General features: G+C 39.5%; 6 protein-coding genes and 1 long non-coding RNA gene across 12 annotated transcripts; 3 read left to right on the forward strand and 4 right to left on the reverse strand.

Moving 5' to 3' along the window:
* Positions 1-126: 126 nt before the first annotated feature.
* Positions 127-6,085, forward strand: LOC124313529 (protein fem-1 homolog C-like). 2 transcript variants are annotated; one of them, XM_046778503.1, is made up of 7 exons: positions 127-645; positions 2,801-2,960; positions 3,027-3,227; positions 3,312-3,720; positions 3,834-3,997; positions 4,081-4,793; positions 4,876-6,085. In XM_046778503.1, the coding sequence occupies exons 1-7, from the start codon at positions 583-585 to the stop codon at positions 5,152-5,154; spliced, it is 1,989 nt and encodes a 662-aa protein (XP_046634459.1). In that variant the 5' UTR covers positions 127-582; the 3' UTR covers positions 5,155-6,085. The 2 variants fall into 2 exon arrangements, with proteins under 2 accessions (XP_046634459.1, XP_046634455.1); XM_046778499.1 differs by lacking the exon at positions 127-645 and adding an exon at positions 1,420-1,955.
* LOC124313616 (short-chain dehydrogenase/reductase family 9C member 7-like) lies at positions 5,400-8,621 on the reverse strand. 4 transcript variants are annotated; one of them, XM_046778520.1, is made up of 13 exons: positions 8,421-8,621; positions 8,243-8,350; positions 8,060-8,174; positions 7,841-7,989; positions 7,540-7,752; positions 7,389-7,468; positions 7,213-7,315; positions 7,017-7,149; positions 6,846-6,957; positions 6,685-6,783; positions 6,533-6,621; positions 6,437-6,465; positions 5,400-6,373 (listed from the first exon to the last, which is right to left on the reverse strand). In XM_046778520.1, the coding sequence occupies exons 3-13, from the start codon at positions 8,143-8,145 to the stop codon at positions 6,204-6,206; spliced, it is 1,263 nt and encodes a 420-aa protein (XP_046634476.1). In that variant the 5' UTR covers positions 8,146-8,174; positions 8,243-8,350; positions 8,421-8,621; the 3' UTR covers positions 5,400-6,203. The 4 variants fall into 4 exon arrangements, with proteins under 4 accessions (XP_046634476.1, XP_046634475.1, XP_046634477.1 ...); XM_046778519.1 differs by having other exon boundaries at positions 8,248-8,362; XM_046778521.1 differs by having other exon boundaries at positions 8,060-8,187; positions 8,246-8,362.
* LOC124313839 lies at positions 8,379-8,866 on the forward strand. The gene is made up of 3 exons (XR_006911024.1): positions 8,379-8,470; positions 8,581-8,705; positions 8,777-8,866. It is a non-coding gene; the product is annotated as an uncharacterized LOC124313839 (long non-coding RNA).
* A 1,532-nt stretch (positions 8,867-10,398) lies between these two features.
* LOC124313800 (phosphatidylinositol transfer protein beta isoform-like) lies at positions 10,399-12,471 on the reverse strand. 2 transcript variants are annotated; one of them, XM_046778619.1, is made up of 9 exons: positions 12,371-12,471; positions 12,190-12,220; positions 11,962-12,122; positions 11,423-11,522; positions 11,272-11,349; positions 11,044-11,208; positions 10,831-10,889; positions 10,672-10,762; positions 10,399-10,604 (listed from the first exon to the last, which is right to left on the reverse strand). In XM_046778619.1, exons 1-9 carry the CDS (start codon positions 12,385-12,387, stop codon positions 10,563-10,565), a joined length of 744 nt encoding a protein of 247 aa, XP_046634575.1. In that variant the 5' UTR covers positions 12,388-12,471; the 3' UTR covers positions 10,399-10,562. The 2 variants fall into 2 exon arrangements, with proteins under 2 accessions (XP_046634575.1, XP_046634568.1); XM_046778612.1 differs by having other exon boundaries at positions 10,831-10,958.
* Positions 12,420-15,110, reverse strand: LOC124313539 (protein asteroid homolog 1-like). Its single transcript, XM_046778507.1, has 7 exons — positions 14,885-15,110; positions 14,577-14,823; positions 14,234-14,509; positions 13,969-14,167; positions 13,791-13,905; positions 12,642-13,730; positions 12,420-12,550 (listed from the first exon to the last, which is right to left on the reverse strand). Exons 1-7 carry the CDS (start codon positions 14,976-14,978, stop codon positions 12,489-12,491), a joined length of 2,082 nt encoding a protein of 693 aa, XP_046634463.1. The 5' UTR covers positions 14,979-15,110; the 3' UTR covers positions 12,420-12,488.
* Positions 15,111-15,205: 95 nt separating this feature from the next.
* LOC124313604 lies at positions 15,206-17,190 on the forward strand. The gene is made up of 6 exons (XM_046778517.1): positions 15,206-15,909; positions 15,980-16,213; positions 16,275-16,370; positions 16,439-16,653; positions 16,723-16,890; positions 16,971-17,190. The coding sequence occupies exons 1-6, from the start codon at positions 15,361-15,363 to the stop codon at positions 17,110-17,112; spliced, it is 1,404 nt and encodes a 467-aa protein (XP_046634473.1). The 5' UTR covers positions 15,206-15,360; the 3' UTR covers positions 17,113-17,190.
* Positions 17,191-17,434: 244 nt separating this feature from the next.
* LOC124313780 (ribosome biogenesis regulatory protein homolog) lies at positions 17,435-18,771 on the reverse strand. Its single transcript, XM_046778593.1, has 4 exons — positions 18,590-18,771; positions 18,268-18,520; positions 17,807-18,201; positions 17,435-17,743 (listed from the first exon to the last, which is right to left on the reverse strand). Exons 1-4 carry the CDS (start codon positions 18,745-18,747, stop codon positions 17,479-17,481), a joined length of 1,071 nt encoding a protein of 356 aa, XP_046634549.1. The 5' UTR covers positions 18,748-18,771; the 3' UTR covers positions 17,435-17,478.
* Between the last annotated feature and the right edge of the window lie 13 nt (positions 18,772-18,784).

The following is an 18,784-nucleotide window of genomic DNA, read 5'->3' on the forward strand; positions in this document are numbered from 1 at the left end:
TTAAGGAGATCAAAAGAGTTTTCAGTTGTTGAAATAAAAGAATAATTAAGTTAGATAATCAATCCAGGATTTAATACAAGAAAAATCGTGAAACTTGATTGAGCTGGCTCTAACGGCCGGAACGGCCTTTTTATGATCTGCAGGACATCTAGCGTCGGAAATGTCAACTCAATGGAAATATCCTGGATTCCCCCCCGTGTGTCGTCAGCAGAAAGTTTTGCTTTGTACCAGGGTCATACAGAGAATAGTTCTTGTGGATGAGTTCCCAATTTTCCACCTCTTCCCATTTGTTGACTTTTGTGTGTCTCAGCACTGGATTCTGCGTAGAGAAACTGTGATAAAGTGAGAGAACATTGTGATCCACCATTGTTTTGTTTGTTTTTACATGGCGTCAACGACGTCAGTTTCCATATGTGGTTGACTTTGAACTCGTCTCCAAACTAACTCTGAAAAATCTTCATGGCTCCCAACTCGAGTACGTGAAACAAAAGAAGATCGTCGGGTCAGAAAATATGGCGTAGTATTTCGCCAACAACAAAAACAACACACTCGAAAAACAAACAGAAAAGTTGTTGTGGCCTCATGATGGAACACAACAGCGTGGTTTTCAACGCTGCCCGTGATGGAAAACTACGACGTTTGAAGGTAACACGACGCAGGAAAAATTTGATTTTGTTTCTCTGGTTTCGTCTGTCGGAATTTTTGCCCTTTTCGAGAATCCAATATCGAGAGATTCCGGTTACACCAAATGTCCATTTATATAACAGGAAAATTTACAATAAATCGAGTTGCCCTCGACTCGAAAGTCGATTCGAATTTTCCACCATAATCACAGGATTTTGAGGTAAACATTGTCCCTAAAAATGTATAGAATAACGAGGCCGTTGGTACGCATGTATAATGTAATTTTCTTCTCCGCCCTTGAGAAAATCGTATTACAAAATACAAAGTACGATTACCGTCATCTTCCACAATTAACGAACCCAAGAAAAGAGAGGCAACTAAAAAACATGGCGTGGCAATTTTGGCACATCGTAAATTCTATATTTTTTGTGTGTTGCCACCTTCCTGGGAGCCCTTGGTAGGTACGACGTAACCTGCTAGAACAATCAATGTACCCTGTAAATTGTTGAATGGCGGAAGACTACTCAAGGTCAATTACTCCGGAAGATTTCTTTATATTATCTAGTTCTTGTCAAGTCACGCTGTTTTCTTACTACTGGCACTTGAACCGCTACTAAGTCCTCTGTTCGTGCTGTTTCCAAGCAGCTTTCGGCTATATAACACATATCCACCAAAAATTCGTTGGCTGGAAAACCCACACACACACACCAGCAGTGCTAAATAAAAAAAAATTTGGGGCTGCTAACCTTCACTTCATCCACTAGGGAGTGAAAGAAAAAGGCTCGGGTATCTAGATCGGCAAGCTCAGTCGTTACTTAGAATTCCACTCGTGTACAAGTATAGTTCTCGTTGTATAAAAACAAACGTCTTTTTTTCGTTCCAAGTGTTTTTTCTCTGTTCGATTGTGGGCAAAGAAGTAAACGAGTTCCGTTTTGTGCTCATTTCCGTTCTCAATAATGGCGGAAGGCGGTTGGGATGTGCCAATCGAGGATTCCGACTTCCTGGGCATCAATACAGTGGCACCAGAGGAACAGCCGAGATTGCATACTGAGCGATTGGTATCGAGCCGGCACGTTCGTGAAAGTGAGCGAAAGATTAGCTTCCCAGAAAGAGGATTCCGTCATCAACAGCAACAACAACAACCTCCTGGATTGCAACTAGTTAGAGCAGCTGCTGCGGTCGATCCTTTTGGTGAAGTCGAGGAAGATGACGAACGAGAAGAAGAATGGATGTTGGATGTGGACCAAGAGGAATTGGTTCAAGCTAGAAATCCGCATCCGGTTGCTCCAGTAGCCGGATTTGCCGATAGGCATCAATTAGACGACGGAACGGTATGAGAACAAATCGCAATGAAAAAATACATTTGTTTTGTCGTTTGGTGGTTATTACAAATAATAAGAACCAGATACGGCCGGTTGTACATATAGTAGTACTACTACCGTCCCGGACCGATTCGCCGTCTCATTCTGACCGCAGTTTTTTAAAATGTAGGCGCGTGGTTGACCAAAGTTCCCGCGCGTCATTTCACGGCCTTGATGGCATGACCGAGTTTTCTAAAAAATTCCATTTTGCGGCCGTCCTTCGTTGTATACCTCGCTACTTTTTTGTCTCTCTTGTGTGTGTTTCCATCTTTTTATTTAATAATACTCGGCGCTCCCACATCCATTTCACGCGTAGGCACGTCTGCGTATCATTGAGATCAAGTCTTTGATTAAAAAAGAATTGATACTTTTATCGTCAATTTTTCCTCCAAAAAATACGTGTTTACTGCGGAAAGTTTACTGATGTACTACATTTTTTTCCTCCGTGCGTTTCAGCGGTTTTCTAGTGACGTCCAATCTGGAATTGTGGATAAATAACTCGTTACGAAGTCAAGGCTCTTTTGTTGTTGTTTGTTACACGACTTTCTACATCCTAAATTGGAAACTATCAAGGCTGTCCGTATTTTATTTTTTCATTTGACTCTTTTTCCTTTTGCAACGATGTGTGAACACGATTTTCTCTACGTCTAGGTGGCCACTATCAATCAATTTTTCTTTTTTAAGAGTCTCGAATTTATTTCTTACCTTGAAAACATTTTTATTACTTTCAATATAAATAAAATGACTTGATTTTTCTGGGCAGGGTATCCTATTTCACATTCGCTTTATTTTCTTATTGTTCTATTTTCGGACAGGGTTTCCTGGATCACCGAGCCCGTAATGAGGTGGCACTTCTCGTTTCGGCAAGGACTAATGGCGCCACTCCGATGCTCATGGCTTGCCGGAACGGCCACTTGGATGTCGTCGAGTACCTGGTCGAACGTTGTGGCGCTGACATTGAACAAGCCGGATCGGGTATGAAACAAATAATGGGAATTTGATTTCTTTTTATTTTGTTCAATTTTCTTCTCTGGTTTCTAGTGACTTTTGATGGGGAAACGATCGAAGGAGCTCCGCCTTTATGGGTGGCTGCGGCTGCCGGCCATGTCCACATTGTCCGCTTCCTGGTCCGAGGAGGAGCGTCAGTGAATTGCACCACCAAGACCAACTCGACGCCGTTACGCGCAGCCTGTTTCGACGGCCACTTTGAGATCGTGAAATATCTGGTTGATCACGGAGCCGGTAAGGAGAATGAATGAAAGTTTACTACACACACACTGGCTCACTCACGTGAAAATGAATCGGGTTTACATTGTGGTTGATTAGACATGGAGGTGGCCAACCGTCACGGTCACACTTGCCTGATGATTGCCTGTTACAAGGGCCATCTGAAGATCGCCCGTTACCTGATAGAATTAGCCGCCGACGTTAACCGCAAGAGCGTCAAGGGTAACACGGCCCTGCATGACTGCGCCGAATCGGGCTCCTTGGAGATCCTTCAACTCCTCCTGGCCAGCGGTGCCAAGATGGTGGTCGACTCTTACGGCATGACCCCTTTATTGGCTGCGGCCGTCTCCGGCCACACGCACATTGTCGAATACATTGTCCACAATTTGGACACTGTCGGCCGGAAGGAGAAGATTGACGCGCTGGAGCTGTTGGGAGCCACATTTGTAGACCGCAAGCGCGACATGCTCGGCGCCCTCGACTACTGGAAACAAGCCATGCAAATCAGGTAATGAAAATAATAAAAAAAGGCTGAAACCAGAATCATTGAGTCGGCCAATTCTTCGGCGGAATTATAATTCAATCCATTTCCGCATCATTCTCTGTTTTCTTCTTTCCCAGATACGAAACCGGCATGTGTCCCTTGCCGAAACCGCAAGGTCAGTCGCCGATCGCCGCCTTTGAGAACACACTAGAAGCAACCACTGTCGAACAACTCGAAGAGGCCGTCTCAGATCCGGATGGAATGCGGATGCAAGCGCTGCTGGTTCGCGAAAGGATTTTGGGTATGAACAAAATCTTTCGTTGTTGAATTTCAGGGATGAAGTGAAAGGAATCTGATTTGTTTTGGTATCTCAATGTGAAACAGGTGCTGCCCATCCAGAGACTTCCTATTACATCCGATATCGTGGCGCCGTGTATGCGGATACGGGCAACTTCAACCGTTGCATTCGGTTGTGGATGTACGCCCTTGAAATGCAACAGTCCATGCTGGAGCCGCTCAGTCCCATGACCAACAGCTCGCTCCTCTCCTTTGCTGAGCTCTTTAGTTTCATGATGGCCGAGCGTGACACGGAGACGCGCAACAACAATAACGGGCCGGCGGTGCAGAGTAACCGACAACCCGAAGCGCAACAGCAGCAACCGGCAGCGGCGTTGGGTCTGATGGCGCCACAACGGAGTCCGCCCAACATTCCGCCTCTGTCATTCTCTGACGTCATGGCCGTCCTGAGCCGAGCAGTCCGTGAAATCCGTGCTGGCACGTTGCAGCTTTCCAAATTAGCGGCCGCCGAACGTGATCTGACCTACTTCCACCGTACCCTCGGCATCATTGTCCACCTCATCTTCCTTCTAGCCAAGATCCAGCCGACACTCAACAGCCTGCAGGATCACGCCCTGAGAAAGTCACTTTACGATCTGGTCCGGCTCAATGCCCGCAGCCGAAATGGTTACACGCTGCTCCATTTGGCCTGCACGAGAGACAGCACCACACTCAGTCGCTATCCCATCTGCAGTTTCCCTTCCACCGAAGTCATCCGACTCTTGCTGGACGTGGGAGCCGATCCAGAATCGACCGACCATGTAATAATAATTTCGTTTGATGTTTTTAAAAATTTTATGGCTCCGTGTAAACACTATTTGTGGTTTGTGTTTAAAAAAACAGGACGGCAATACTGCGCTTCATATTTTAGCCCAAACTCAGCCGTGCCCGTCTTCTGCCGTTAGTCTAGTGCTCCAGCGAGGAGGCCACCTGGATCAAGTCAATTTACAAGGCCACTCCTTCGCTCAACTTCTGGAAAACGTCCAGCCAATCCACGAAGTTGTCAACACGCTTCAATTCACAACGCTCAAGTGTCTGTGCGCCCGAGTCATCCGTCAACACCGGTTGCTTTTCAACGGGTTGGTCCCGCAGACGCTTCAACCCTTCGTTCTGAAACACTGATCGGGATCCTGGTTTTCCTGTTTAGAATTTAACAAACAAAAAAGAAAGCTTTGGCATCGTAAACGCGTTTTTCTTATTTCCCTTTTCATCTCGCTCAGTTATTCATCCTGAAAGTGTTTATGTAACACAAGAACTAACATAGGGCCTTCATCTCTTACATTCTGTTTTCCAGTTGGCTTCCGATTTGATCCTTCCTCCTCCAACTATTCCTCCTGGTTTGATATTGTTGGTTTTTCTTGGAGGAGAGAATTGTCGACACACTAGTGGCGCTTTACTGGCGACACCTATACGCGATGTAGAAGCATATTGAAAACTTTGGTTTAGTTGTTTCTGTTATTTCTGTCTCTTTTTGCCGATTTTTTCAACGTGTCCTTTCCAATAATTATTTCGTTGTTTCGTTTCCTGTTTCTCGCGCGTGTCCTTGTGCGAATTTTCAGTTTCAAATGCTGTGTATTCTTTTCAGCATAATAAGTGGTGGGAAGACGGGAAAAAAAAGAAACCAGAAGGTCGATTCAAGATTTTTTAAAGAATCTTATCGCACGCGGATGATTGTCTTTCGTAGTTTCTAGGGGCCGCACCAAAAATATCTTTTGGTTGCCTGAAGAAAACAATAACGAAATGTAAAATGTGGCCGTTTTCGATTGCTCTTCAATCACTCGAATTTGCCGATTGTCGAAAAATGAAAACATTTTACAGATCTTAACAAAGTGAATACTTTTACATGATTGGCGGTTTGTTTGTTAAAGAGTGCCCCCCAAAAAAACTTCCTTGCGTCCCTATTTTTTTCCCCCTTTTTGCTCCGAGTCACAAAAAAAAAAATGAGGATTTGGGATGTGATTTGTACAGTTGTCTGCTTCTGCTGCAGGTCCTTGTACCCTGTCGTTGTACATTAGTTTTCATATCTAGCAATACACTGCATATAACATTGAAATGTTGCGTATAATATTTCAATTGTCATTGGTCCATAGAGTTAAAAATGTAATTGTTGGGAATAAATTGGTAATTAGCTAAAATAAGGGATTAATCTAGTAGTGATAAAAGGTAACCATTTAGGAAAATTGGAAGGCTGATGCGGGCTCCGCATTCTCTTCCTGTTCTTGAAGCGTTTCCGGTAAATTCTTCTCCCTGGCGGGCATGGACATGTGACGCTGGAGAGGCGGCCTTTTCTGTCCGCTGTACGGACTCTTGAGAGGAGGCAACATGCTCCGCTTGGCAACCACTGAAATAAATGAAAAGGTGAGTTAAGATTTTATAGGAATTTTTATTGAAGTTTCTTTTTTACCGGCCGCCGGAGGAATCTTTGGAGAATATCTAATGTAAAATTAAATTTTAAAAATTAAATAAATATTCACGCGACACTTACAAAATACTTTCTTACTGATTGAGGACGTGGTCCTGCATTTCAATTGGCATCGAAATCAAGACACGAGAACGGAATTGAACATCCATAGCTGGTACGTATCGCAACTATTGTGAAAACAATCAATATTTAACTCATTTTCAAAAAGAATTAACAAATGAAGCAAATACCAAAGGCTCTGCTCCAGCTACAGCATCCAACATATCGTCCACTACTTCGGTAATTTTACCAACAGGTTTAGCTCGCTTCATGTGAGCACTTAGGGATTCCTGGGATAATTCTTCATTTCATACGGTATACAATTATTTTAAATCTGAAAAATATTGCTTACTTTGAAATGTTCCAGATATTCGTTTCCGTAAGAGGATTGAACTTCATCCGGACATTGATCCCAATAGTTCTTCAGACTCTTATACAACGGTTCCACGACAGAGATGTTAGTCCTTGAATGCAAAATTAAAATAAATATTTAAAATAGATTGTGCATTTTCGACGATCTTACGAATAGATACTGGGCTCAATACAGTGAACACTGATGCCCCATTTCTGCATTTCACGTCGAAGACCGTCAGCAAATGCCACAACGGCGAATTTTGACATGGAATAAGGAGTGAAACCTGGAACAGTAACTCGTCCTACAAAAGTTTAAGCGAATTTGAATAATTTTCTAAATTTTATTTATGGGGCAAACTTATTACCAGCCATAGAAGCAACACAGACAACCCGACCCTGAGATTCTCTCAGCAGCGGTAAAAAAGCTTTCGTCACTCGAACAGTTCCTAACGTGTTTACTTCCAGCATCTGTATGAACATTAAATCAAGTCGTTGAGTCAATATCTTTCCCGCATTTGATTTCAATTTCGCCGAGTCCTACGTTTTCGAATATGTTGATCGGGCACCATTCTATTTCAGATGAGCAGGCAACTCCAGCGTTGTTCACTACGGCCCATAGTTCTGACGAATAAAGAAGTATAATATAACATGCGTGATGAGAAATTTACATTCAGAAATTATATGGCATATACTTCGATCTTCCAAAGTAGAAGCAACCAGGTGAGTTGCGGCGGAAACCTGATCACTTTTCGTGACATCTAGTGGAATTAGACTTAGCCGTTTAGAACATTTCGTTTTGAGTTCTTGAGGCCCTTCACCGCGCACGTCAAGACAACCGGCGTATACTTTGAACCCAATGCCGTCTAATTTGATTGCAAGTGCATTACCAAATCCAGAGTCACAACCTGATGTGTCAAAGATAAACAAATTTTGAAATTTGGGTCAAAACAAATATGTGACTGATAGAGAGCTTTAGTGCATGAGATTGCATACCAGTGATCACAACAGCTTTGTCATTTGTGTTTTCAATCAACTGTTTTGGAAGGCTGTTGTAAAGAAACTTGGTCGTTAAATCACTGAGGTGGAATGCAATATACAGTATTCCAAAAGTACCCAATATCTTGATACTAATCCACTCATACCTGAAATAAAACAGTATAAAGAACTTTTATGATTACAAAAGTGTGAATTGTTTAAACCAGCAGAACTTACAAAACAGCACAGAAGGCAGCTCCTATTAAACTCATTACAATGTTTCTTCTCTTGGAGAGAATTTGTAGCAGAAACAAATCTGCCATTTTTTGAACTTCTGATAGTCAGAGACTGTCTGCACTTGTGAAGTTTGAAATATATTGGTATGATGAAAATCTGTTAAATCATGCTGACGATGTTTACCTTACACGAACTAGCCGAAGGCCCTTTTAATGTACAGGAATGACCAAGAAGAAAGCTTTAAAACAACAAGACCTTGAAGGCAAGACGATAGTGCTGTCTGCTAACAATCTAACATGAAATCTTCAAATGGCCATTAAAAATAATAAGATAAATTTAAATTGTTGCTTTTATTTCTTACCATTCAAAGGGCAAAAGTATTTTGAATTCCAGCACAAGTGACCGTTGAAAGTAATAATGGTCACAAATTTTTTAGCGCTAGGCATGTTAACTGAAAAATATGCCCAAGCGCTGGTCACTCTTATCATTTTGTTTATTAGTTCACTATCGCATTTTTGAAGGACTGAATAACAACACAACAAAAAGGGCTGCAAAGGGGAAACTAGAAAGCGCCAAGTAGACATTTTATCTTGATTGAGCGATGTGCGAGTGTGAAAGTCCAACAGAAAGCGGAAACGTTCGTAAAGTATAAAGTTACTAAAAATACGAGATTTCATGTAATCACGAAAATGTGTTTGTGTGTGTTTTTTTTACCAGATGCTGTCATCCCAATGTCAAGCGCGATGACCGGTCAAACATTTTGGTGTTACGGACGTGTAGTTGAATGACCAGCATCTTAATGGTTCCTTTAAAAATTACTAGTTTGTGTTTTTTTTTTTAAATTTACTTAACGTAACTTTTAAGGACTCTACTTCTGAAGATGAAACACAAATTCCGTAGTCTATATTAATAATAGCCTTTCTTATCTATCGCACATATTCAGTCTCCTATTTTTAAAACAACTATTAATCCTCAACTTTGGAGCTACAGTAATCTATAAAAAAAATGTAAATCAGGAGATGAACAAAAACATCGCCCTAACAAGTATCCAAGCAAGTACCTATAACCGTTCTGGGCCTAATCGTTTATAAGAGATATGTCGCTAAGCGGAAATGCGTGTTTCACTTCCTTGGGTGAGACTTGTTTCTCTCTCGCGCGATATTCTTGCATGGCGGCGACAATAGCAAGCCAAAAGTAAAAAGTTATAGCTATTGTTAAAAAAAAAAAATTAAGATGAAACTTGTTTTAAAATTGTACAGTTATTACCAATGACAACGAGCATCAGGACACAGACGAGTAGCAAAGTTCCATCTGTGAAAAAATATATAGAGTTAAATTAAAGGATAATTACATTCGGCACTGAAATTAGTTCGATTAGTTTTTACAATCAATTTCTCTTTTCTTTACGAGGATTGAAAAACACCAGGCTAAGAAAACAAATGCCGCCAGAAAGAGCAATTGTCGGATAAATTCGGCAACAATCCATGGAATCAAGTAGCACGAACACTCCTGCAAATTAGGATCTTAGGCCATTCGATCCATTCATAATACTATAATAGTATATGTTACCTTTACACCTCCAACAAATAAGAGCAGACATAGAGCAAAGTATAAACAGTTCAGAATGATGCTCGCAATAATGATATTGCGCATGGCTGCGAAATCATTAACAAAAAGATTATTTTATCCAACATTCATTCAAGTGTTTAGTTGCATGTATACGTACTTGTTATGCTAAATTCGGTTGCAGTCGCAACACCCGATGAGGCAGCTCCATCGGCAGGCACATCTTGCATGATTACGACAACTACCGGTTTAACGCTATTGTTAAAGTGAGCTAATATTAGTCCCAATCCAAGTAAGAGAAGTCCAGTGAAAAGCTGTCGAGTGAATTAGCGTTATTTTAAATAAAGTTTTCAGTATATAAATGAACATCTTTACTCACCATGTAGAGGACCGCGATTAATAAGCATCCAGTGCGCGGACTACAACAACAGCATGATCGCATAACAATCATTTTCCCTAGTAAAGTTTAAGGATCAGAACAACAAACACCGAAGGATTCTTGCGTTCAAATGCGGATGAAATATTAGAGTCACTTACTATAAGAGTTTAGGCAGGTATACAGCATGTGACATCAGATCGATGGCACATCGAAGGTAAGGATACTCTAAAAATATAATATGCAAGAAACGATCGACGCAAGTTGCCGAATGTATCAACACCACAGAAAAGTTATGTTTTCTCTCAAACAACTCATAGGTGTGATGAATTACTACAGACTACAACACAAGTTGAGTGGCAGTGCTATTGAACTATTCAATAATTCAAACAGTTGGTCCACAATAATTCTGTATCGATCTACTTACATGAAAGTAAAAGTAACAAGTATGCAATTTAAAAGAAATGATACAACACAGACAGTTAGTGTCTTTGACTGGGATCAATAAAATTCGATTCAACATTAACAGTAACAGCGCGCATTCATTTAAAAAACGTCTGTTTACTCTGCTGTCATTCCTCGAGGTTCCCCATATTTCAGTTGCTAATCAAAAGGAAAATATGGGTCGGTTCTATTATCAAAGTTTTAACATTTTCATTGAGATGCATACCTTGTCTAATTCCTCTTTGACTTTGTCTTCAAATTTGCGGATATCTTCCATACTCATGTTGCACCACTCATCCAGTAAACAGAAAATCTGACTGTAATTTAAAGAAAAAAATTAGGTGATAACGCTAATGTCTACAACAACGGAAATTATTTTCATTACCGGTGAAAGAGATTAAAGATTCTTTGCTCTGTGTTCATAATGTGATTTTCTACTCGTCCCTGAAGTCCGAACCATTTGAACTCTACTGTTACTAACTTATAGCAAGTCATCAATGAATTCTTGTTTACCTAGTGTGACGAATCAACCAGGTATTTCAAGGTGAACAGGAAATTAATCACTGGTTATTATTTGCATTGGTTTCTTATCTGTTACCGATTTCAGCCATGAACCAGTTAAGGGTCCTCGTCCTGTTTTTTTCGAACGAAAGATAGTAGGATCGAGATCGGCCTTGTAGTCTTTTGAAGATATTTTGTCGTTGGCGATATCGACGTGAACAACTTCTCTCAATTTCAACATTTCTTCAGATAGATCCAAAATCTATACAAAGGTCCAAACTTATCAATTCAGATGAGAAAGATAATTTGTCAGAGCTTTACACACATTATCAACATCAGGTCCACCGGCGTGATGAATTGATTCGATAACTAGTTGAAAGTTTTCCTTCATAAATTTTGGGTTCTGATTGTCATAGAAACAGGTAAGAAAGGTTTGAGACAAAATAAACACATAGAGGCAAAAAGACGTCACCTACCGAGATAACAGTTTTAGAATAGGGATAAGCGTTCCAAGACTCCTCGTGAAATTCAAAACTTCCTTTAGGCATTAAATGCTTCATGAATCCTGGCGCTTTGCTGTTAATTAACAATTTCACAATACCATGATTAGGCAAATATCGTAGAAATAGAACTCTCCACTTGCGTAATCTCAGTTCATTAGTTGGACAACAACTGATAGCTTATCGCAAAGTTCTTGTTACTGCTTCGCGGATACGGATTTCGGATACAGTTCATATTCTATAGGGATGGCAAATACGCTCTATACTCAAATTTATGATCTAATAGCTGTTCAAGCAATTGTGATAATTGTGAATTTAGTCAATTCCACTTTAGAAGATAAATTATCATGCAACAAATTCCCTAGCCTTATCTTGGACAAACAATACAAACTGACGCCCATCATAAATTTCTTTTTTTTTAACTCCCCCAATTTGTGTTTATCCACTGTCAATTTCCCTCTTTTAAAAAGCTTGACTGTTTTACTCAATCGCCTTATTTTCACATCCTTTCTTACCTGCCCATGTGGTAAATTTTGTAGGTGTACTGGCCACTGTGACGTTTGTTGTTGAGAAGAACATCTTTGAACGGCTCCGATCGAAGGACTTCTATTCCTTCTCCGCCACCAGTGTTGTTCAAACTTTCCACGGAGAATGCATACAACTGACCGTATTGGTACTGCACCAGAAGAATGAATCTTAGTTAATGCTGAAGGTTTAATTTTCAACTCATTTAGTCGACTTACTTCCTCAACGGACAGCGGCATTGGGATTCGGCTTTAAAATAATAATAATAAAAACATAAATGTTATTCAATGCAATTGACGGAACGACACAGTAAAACACAAACTTTAAAAGAAACTTTGAAAATACTAGCAGATAAATTTCAACAACAAAAAATGCGCCATAAATATTCAAAATACTTACAATTCTTTGATGAGCATGACTCACTATGATTTTTGGTGGCAAACTTGCAAGGAGGTATGACGAAAGATGGTCAATTTTTCGTGCGTCTAGGTGAATTTTAGTAAACCCGGTAACTTTATCAACTCCTTATCAGAGAATGACATAGGCAGATGGAAAGGGATTCAGACGAAGTACCGCCCCCTTTTCAAATATTTGTATTACATGGTTTCATAGCAGGATTTGTAAAACTGACACAAAACCTAGGTAACTGTGAGCAAATTGAAGCGATTACCAATCAGTTCAACATCATTATCGCTTGCGGCGCTCTCTTCTCCAGATGACGATGAATTATTTTCTGCTGTCGTTGATTTATCTTTACGTTTTCTTGTTCGTTTCCTTGGTTTGTTTGGGCCGTGGGGTGTCCAATTTGCCAGATGAGCAGGTGCCAACTCGTATACAACGTCAGTGTAATGCTGAAAGGTCGTAAATAGCAGAGATGTAGTTCCGCCAAATAACTTTTCTGCCAACACTAAACGATCGTAGCCTTTGAAGAGACACGCGGCGTTGTATATAAATGTTCCCCAATAAAAATCTGAAGGGGATGCACACGAAAGACCGCTGTCGAGAACTCGGTGAAGTGTGTGGGCAAAATAAAACGTAGCTTGAAACTCTGCCAGGAGGTGCACGATGTCTCGGTCATAGTTGATGTCATGCGAAAGCATTCTTGCGGCTATTTCTTGGAATTTAAAGGTGTTTCTGGCCGCTGTGACGTAATCCACCATTGAATCGTCCTTCGCTTTGCTTGCGTTGTTATCCAGACGCTTTAGGCTACGTATGCGTCCAACGCGCGGCTCAATCATGGACAGATAAATAAGGCCGACTATTAATCCGTCAACATGATAACTCCGAACACGACAATGTGAATGCCTAATCCAATGGATAATTGTGGCAAAGACTATCTGCCATTTCGATGGAAGCTCCTTTAGTCGCCCAACATTTTGTTCAAGGATGATATCAAAAAGCAGTTGTTGTTTCTCATGTGGCTTCATGGTTCCAACGGAAGACAGTCCCGGCAAAGTTACGGTAAAATCCATCCGTGACAGCGTTAGCTTTTTAAAGACCAGCTCTGAGTTTTTTCGCCATAATGTAGAGAGGCGGTTGTCAATTTGGTTGTCCCAGCATATCAATGCGATGGCTTTCAAGAGGTCCAAACAGCAGCAAAAACTATTACTATAACGCACAGACTCCACTTGGGATTGATACGGCATTCTATGGCTCATCATGACTTCCACCACCCAAGGCGGAATATTTGAATCAGTATACAGTTTACACCACCATTCTGGCAAACCATCCTCCATCAAACTTTTAACAATCTTCTCTCCTGTAATATAATAAATGCTGCACTTACAAAATTTTTACTATCCAATCACAACGCAAATACTTAGATCAGCGACGGAATTCATTTCTCCATTATTTTCATCCTCGTAAGCATTTAAACTGGTACGAATAGCTACTTCAACTTCAATATGGTGAATTTTCTTGACAAACATTAGAATCTTCAAATAAAATAAATGTTAAATAATTTAAAAAATTGTAAACTACGTTAACCACTCATATACTCTATCAATCGCTTCGTCCACAGTTTGTCCCTTTAGCCATTCGAGTAGTCCCTGAAGTCTCCGATGTTGATCATTCATAGATTTGCTTTTAGGTAAGTGAATCTGTGAGAAAATGTTTTCAAAGAGCCTTTTATCAGCATAATCGTTTCCCAAAAGAGTGCCCATTAGGGGAAAAATCGAAGCATCTTGGTGGCCTATGCTAAAAAAAATCAACAGATTTAAGTTTGGAAAAATATTTGCACTTCATATTTAGGAAAATTCTTACAATTTTAGGAAGTTTGCCATATCAAAAAGTTTGCATTGTATGGCAAATCCATCATCACACTTCACAGCACTGTTTAATTCCATCAGTGTTAAAGGAATGACAAGCACATCCATCACATAAAAATCAGAATCATTGCTCACAACTGGGCATTTTAAACCTCGAGCCAATGAAGCAAGATCACCGTCAGCTTCATATTGGCACTGAACAACTTCAACATCAAATTCTTTAAGTACTGTAAGAAATACAGTTTTGAGAAGCAAAGGAAGCACAGACATCCTATTACAAAGGAAAAAATAGTTTAACTGTTGAGCTATTGTCTGTACGATGAAAATGTTGTAAATACCTGTGCTGATTACTAGGTTTAACTTTGATAGAAGCAACTATCTTTTGCTTAGCTCGAAGAAGTCTAGTTTTCTGTTTTCTATCGTCCACATCCATTCCACCATCAAAGATTATAATTGCATTAATGTTGCATTTCTTTAGCAATCTGAAGATTTCTCGGACATGATCAGAAAAGATGTTGTAGTCACCACCAAAGCATGCATTCTGTTTTGGGCAGTTGAGGTACAAAAAATGAAGTAGGTTGCTTCCTAAAGATAATTACAGATTTAAGTTTTAAAATGTTAACAGCGTTGAGCTTGAACAATTTACCATCAATGACGATGTCGGAGTTGTGCAGTTTGTGATTGGTTAGGCACTTTTCAGATCTCGCCTGAATGTACGAAGACAGACCTCTGATACCCATTTTGTGTAAGTCAAATGTAGTCAAACATCAGAAAAAGCTAATAAATTATATGGGAAATATATATAACACAGCAACGGTTTCCACTTGTTTTTCACAAGTCCGATTTTTCTAAATGAATCACGTCATCACGTGGAGTTCGTTTCCAAAGATTGTCTGCTTAGTGGACTGTTGCTAGGCAACCCAAGTAAACAAATCCATGCAGTTTCATATTAAATTAAAACGACGTAGCCCATCAACTCCGCAGTTGTTCTTGAATCCCTTTCCTTAACTGTTGTATTAAAATCTAGTCTATTAAAGTTAAGTTCTGTGATTCTCTAGGAAATGTTGTAGTGATTTTGCAGCTAATAGTTTGTCAAGAGCAAGACTTATTTGCAAGTGATAAATGGGGGATTGGCTGCACAGTTTTATATTCGCCTCCTGGGATAATGTTGTAGGTCCCAAAGTGTTGAAGAAATGGCCTACATCTGGTTTTGTATTTTCTGATGAAAACACAAATTTTGATGATGAAGTGGATGAAGTGGGCATTGAAATCAAAGAAGAAAAAGGCATTGATTCAACTGATGAATCAAGTTCACAGAGAAAGACTTTTTCCATGAAAGTTGAAGAAGATCAAATTGCAAAATATATTTCCGTCCATACCTTGACTGGTCATTTGGCAAAAACAAAGCATACTGATTATGATGGAGTAAATGAAATCTCTCTGAGTGTTCCAGCACTAGGGTTTGCATCCCAAACTTCTACATTTTACTGCCTATGTTTCTCTAATAATTATGGAGAAACCAATAATATTTGTATTGAAGAACCTCATATGGTCTCACTCAGTATGGTCTTCTACTACGAAAAGTGCCTTGATGTCTTCTGGAATCTTCAACCTCTTATTGTGCATCTACTGAACAAAACAGTGGAAAGGCTTAAAGTTGGGCTATCTCAGGTTTCTTCTTTTTTTTTAAATCATATCCATTCCAATCACTAATTTTTTTAAGTTTTTATTTTGCCTCTAGGATTTAAACTACCATGAAGAGCCCATTGTTTCACAATGGCTTGGAGAAATCCATCAAATACTGAAAGACAGCAGCAGGCTAAGAGTTAATATGCCCCAATTAACAAGTCCCATCTCAATAAAACAGATAATGTTAAAGCTATCTCTGGTAGCTTGGGATGTGGCTATCACATCAATGCTCACAACTATGGGATCTTGCTGTGTTGTTGGAAAAAGTGAAGAACATATCAATGGGGTAATTGCACATTTCATACCCAAATAAACAGAAATTGATATAATGTTGTTACAACTTTTAGGCTATAGATGTGTTAGCATTTTTTCTTCCAGATACTCATCAGATTCTATGCTCGCGTTATGCTGCGAAAACATTCGCTAGTGGACTATTCATTCAAGTAAGTGTAGTTTTACTGATCCCAGCGGACAAGCGTTAAATATAATCCTCGTTTTCTATTTTTCAAAGGGACTGTTAGAGAATGTAAATGGAGTGAGAGACATAAACTGTGCAGACATTTTGTTGAATGAATTTCCTCTCACATTACTGGACCTTTCACAGAGGGGCAAAATCAAATTTTCGGGAAACGTTCATGAGCACTATCGAAGTAAACAGCGTCACGCTCGTGAACAAGAGTTTAATATTATCCAGCGAAGAGAACCAAACATTCCTTTTTCAACTGAGTAAGTGAATAGAAGTTTTCCTGTTAACAAAATTTGATATAATTCTGTTTTTTTTCTTACAAAATTTAGGAGCGTTTTCCGTCCATGTGGTGAGTCTAGCCGCTATGTTCGATGGTGTCTGGAGCAGCTTGCTACTCATAATACTGAGCACTGGTCTAGAATCATTGCAGCTTTCCATCAAGCATTGGCTTTGCAAGCTCATGACGTTATTAAAGCTTTTCAATCAAAACCCTTCCCGTAAGTTCCCGCTTAACTATTAACGTAAATTTATTCATCAGTTAAGTACGCTAATAATATTGCACCTTTAAATATGTAAGAAACGGAGAGAGTCTCAAACAAATGCGAAATCAATTGAAAAAAACAATGAAGATAGCCGAATCGGATTTCTGGCTTCTTGTTTCTACAGCTGAACGACTTAAGCCCGGATTTTGCCGCATATTTGCCAATTACAGGTTTTGAGTAATATAAATTCCAATGTTATGTTCTTGATAAAAGGCATTGACTGCAACTATAATAAAGCATTGTGATTCAACTTGATTCTTTGTCTTCATGGTTTTATGCTGTCTGTGTCTACCAATAGTTGATTACTTAAATTTTCAAAATAACGTAGGTTGTGTGGCACACGGTTAACTTATAGTAATGGAGGATAAATATCTCTTAATGTAAATGGATTAAATAATACGTTATAACCAAGCTTACGTACACAATTAAACTCTTAAAATAAGCAACAAAAAGTTAACCTTAAAGATTTTCCCTGTAATAAAAAAAGTAATGCTGAAACTCGAAACTTCACAATTGTATTGTATATGGAATACTTCATTCGTTTTAGTTTTTATTTCCAGTACGTTTTCCTCCTTTCTTAACGGTGCTTCGCCCAGCAGAACGGTCCCCCTTTTTACCACTCATTTTTTTATCTTTAGTTCCCTTGTGTTTTCTTTTACCAAGATCTTTTTTCAACTGAGTTTTCGATTTCTTCTCCATGCCTTTACCCTTATAGTCGAGGGATCCCGGAGTGTTTAATTCCCGATTTACGGCTTTATCGATGTCCAGTTTTGGTTTCTTGCTACTCAGCTTGTTCAATATGTCAAGACTACAAAGAAAAAAAAAACAGCTGTAGAAAACCATTACTAATCACAATAATTTATGTTGATACCTCTTTGATGTTTCTCTCTTGATATCACCAACCAATGGATCAAAATGTCTTTTTTGTCCACTCTTCAAAACAGGCTTTTGCTCTTTAAGGTTAGGTTGAAATTTGCCCACTGATGCTGTTGCTGTGTGTGCTATGAAAACTGACCGATTAAGTTGCTCTGCTGTTGGCCTTTCAGTTGGCTCTAAACTGATTTTTGCTTTTGTTTTTGACTTCTGCATTCTGGCAGAAATATTTCTCAGCCGCTGCAATTCATTCTTGGCAACAGACTCTTGTTTTTTTGTTTTACGTAATGCAATTGGATCAACATCATCCTTGGCATTTCCTGGGACTTCAACAACCCAATTTTTCTCTTTTTCAGCAAGAGCCTTTTTGAAGCCAAATCTAGGAACCCATTTCTAAAGGAACAAAAAATAAAATGGTTATTTGGAAAAGTGATAAATTTATAAGTACAGGGAACATACCTGAAGTTCTTCATCCCAGGTAGCTTTTGACTTCTTTCGTTGGGTGATTCCCTTCTCTTTAGCATACTTCTCCCACTTGCTGAGTGCTTTTTCTTTAGGTGCAGGCTTTGCTCGTGGAAGTCTTGTGGTTGCAGATGGCAACTTTATTACAACTTCATTGTCCACCTTGATTGTCGGTAGTTGAAAAATCTGATTGATCAAAAGTTGGACATTGTCTCTTGAAAGATTTGCGAGGTATGCCTCTTTGTCCGCTCTGTTTTTAGAGCAAAAACATGTTATACACGTGTATGGTACATAAAAATGTCATTTCGAGACGACTTACCTGAACTGATTAACGTCAATGTCATTAATGTCATAAGCTAGAAGATTTCCCACGTCGTATTCTAATTCTACAACTTTGTCAACTTGAATAGATTTTAGTTTTTCTGCTTCGTCTTCTGCAGCTTTGGAGAGCACGTTTTGAACGATGGAAGCAGCCATTGTGAAAAGGACTAACTTTTAATGAAGTGGCTCCAAG

This window comes from Daphnia pulicaria, chromosome 1 (assembly GCF_021234035.1).
Source record: "Daphnia pulicaria isolate SC F1-1A chromosome 1, SC_F0-13Bv2, whole genome shotgun sequence".
NCBI classification, from domain to species: Eukaryota; Metazoa; Arthropoda; class Branchiopoda; order Diplostraca; family Daphniidae; genus Daphnia; species Daphnia pulicaria.

Excerpts from the sequence above, each read along its gene's own strand:
- LOC124313529 (XM_046778499.1), top strand. The coding sequence starts at position 1,581 with ATGGCGGAAGGCGGTTGGGATGTGCCAATCGAGGATTCCGACTTCCTG. Across the intron at positions 2,961-3,026 it reads CATTGAACAAGCCGGATCGG|TGACTTTTGATGGGGAAACG; the intron begins GTATGAAACAAA and ends TCTGGTTTCTAG. Across the intron at positions 3,721-3,833 it reads AAACAAGCCATGCAAATCAG|ATACGAAACCGGCATGTGTC; the intron begins GTAATGAAAATA and ends CTTCTTTCCCAG.
- LOC124313616 (XM_046778520.1), bottom strand. The coding sequence starts at position 8,145 with ATGGCAGATTTGTTTCTGCTACAAATTCTCTCCAAGAGAAGAAACATT. Across the intron at positions 7,316-7,388 it reads CGATCAACATATTCGAAAAC|ATGCTGGAAGTAAACACGTT; the intron begins GTAGGACTCGGC and ends ATGTTCATACAG. Across the intron at positions 6,958-7,016 it reads ATTGAGCCCAGTATCTATTC|GACTAACATCTCTGTCGTGG; the intron begins GTAAGATCGTCG and ends TTTGCATTCAAG.
- LOC124313800 (XM_046778612.1), bottom strand. Across the intron at positions 12,123-12,189 it reads TGCCGCTGTCCGTTGAGGAA|TACCAATACGGTCAGTTGTA; the intron begins GTAAGTCGACTA and ends CTTCTGGTGCAG. Across the intron at positions 10,763-10,830 it reads ATCTTTAATCTCTTTCACCG|TCAGATTTTCTGTTTACTGG; the intron begins GTAATGAAAATA and ends TTTAAATTACAG.
- LOC124313539 (XM_046778507.1), bottom strand. The coding sequence starts at position 14,978 with ATGGGTATCAGAGGTCTGTCTTCGTACATTCAGGCGAGATCTGAAAAG. Across the intron at positions 14,168-14,233 it reads ATGGCAAACTTCCTAAAATT|CATAGGCCACCAAGATGCTT; the intron begins GTAAGAATTTTC and ends GATTTTTTTTAG. Across the intron at positions 12,551-12,641 it reads TAATGATGTTGAACTGATTG|GGGGCGGTACTTCGTCTGAA; the intron begins GTAATCGCTTCA and ends ATATTTGAAAAG.
- LOC124313604 (XM_046778517.1), top strand. The coding sequence starts at position 15,361 with ATGGGGGATTGGCTGCACAGTTTTATATTCGCCTCCTGGGATAATGTT. Across the intron at positions 15,910-15,979 it reads TTAAAGTTGGGCTATCTCAG|GATTTAAACTACCATGAAGA; the intron begins GTTTCTTCTTTT and ends TTTTGCCTCTAG. Across the intron at positions 16,891-16,970 it reads TTTCAATCAAAACCCTTCCC|AAACGGAGAGAGTCTCAAAC; the intron begins GTAAGTTCCCGC and ends TAAATATGTAAG.
- LOC124313780 (XM_046778593.1), bottom strand. The coding sequence starts at position 18,747 with ATGGCTGCTTCCATCGTTCAAAACGTGCTCTCCAAAGCTGCAGAAGAC. Across the intron at positions 18,521-18,589 it reads ATTGACGTTAATCAGTTCAG|AGCGGACAAAGAGGCATACC; the intron begins GTAAGTCGTCTC and ends CTCTAAAAACAG. Across the intron at positions 17,744-17,806 it reads AAGAGAGAAACATCAAAGAG|TCTTGACATATTGAACAAGC; the intron begins GTATCAACATAA and ends TTTTCTTTGTAG.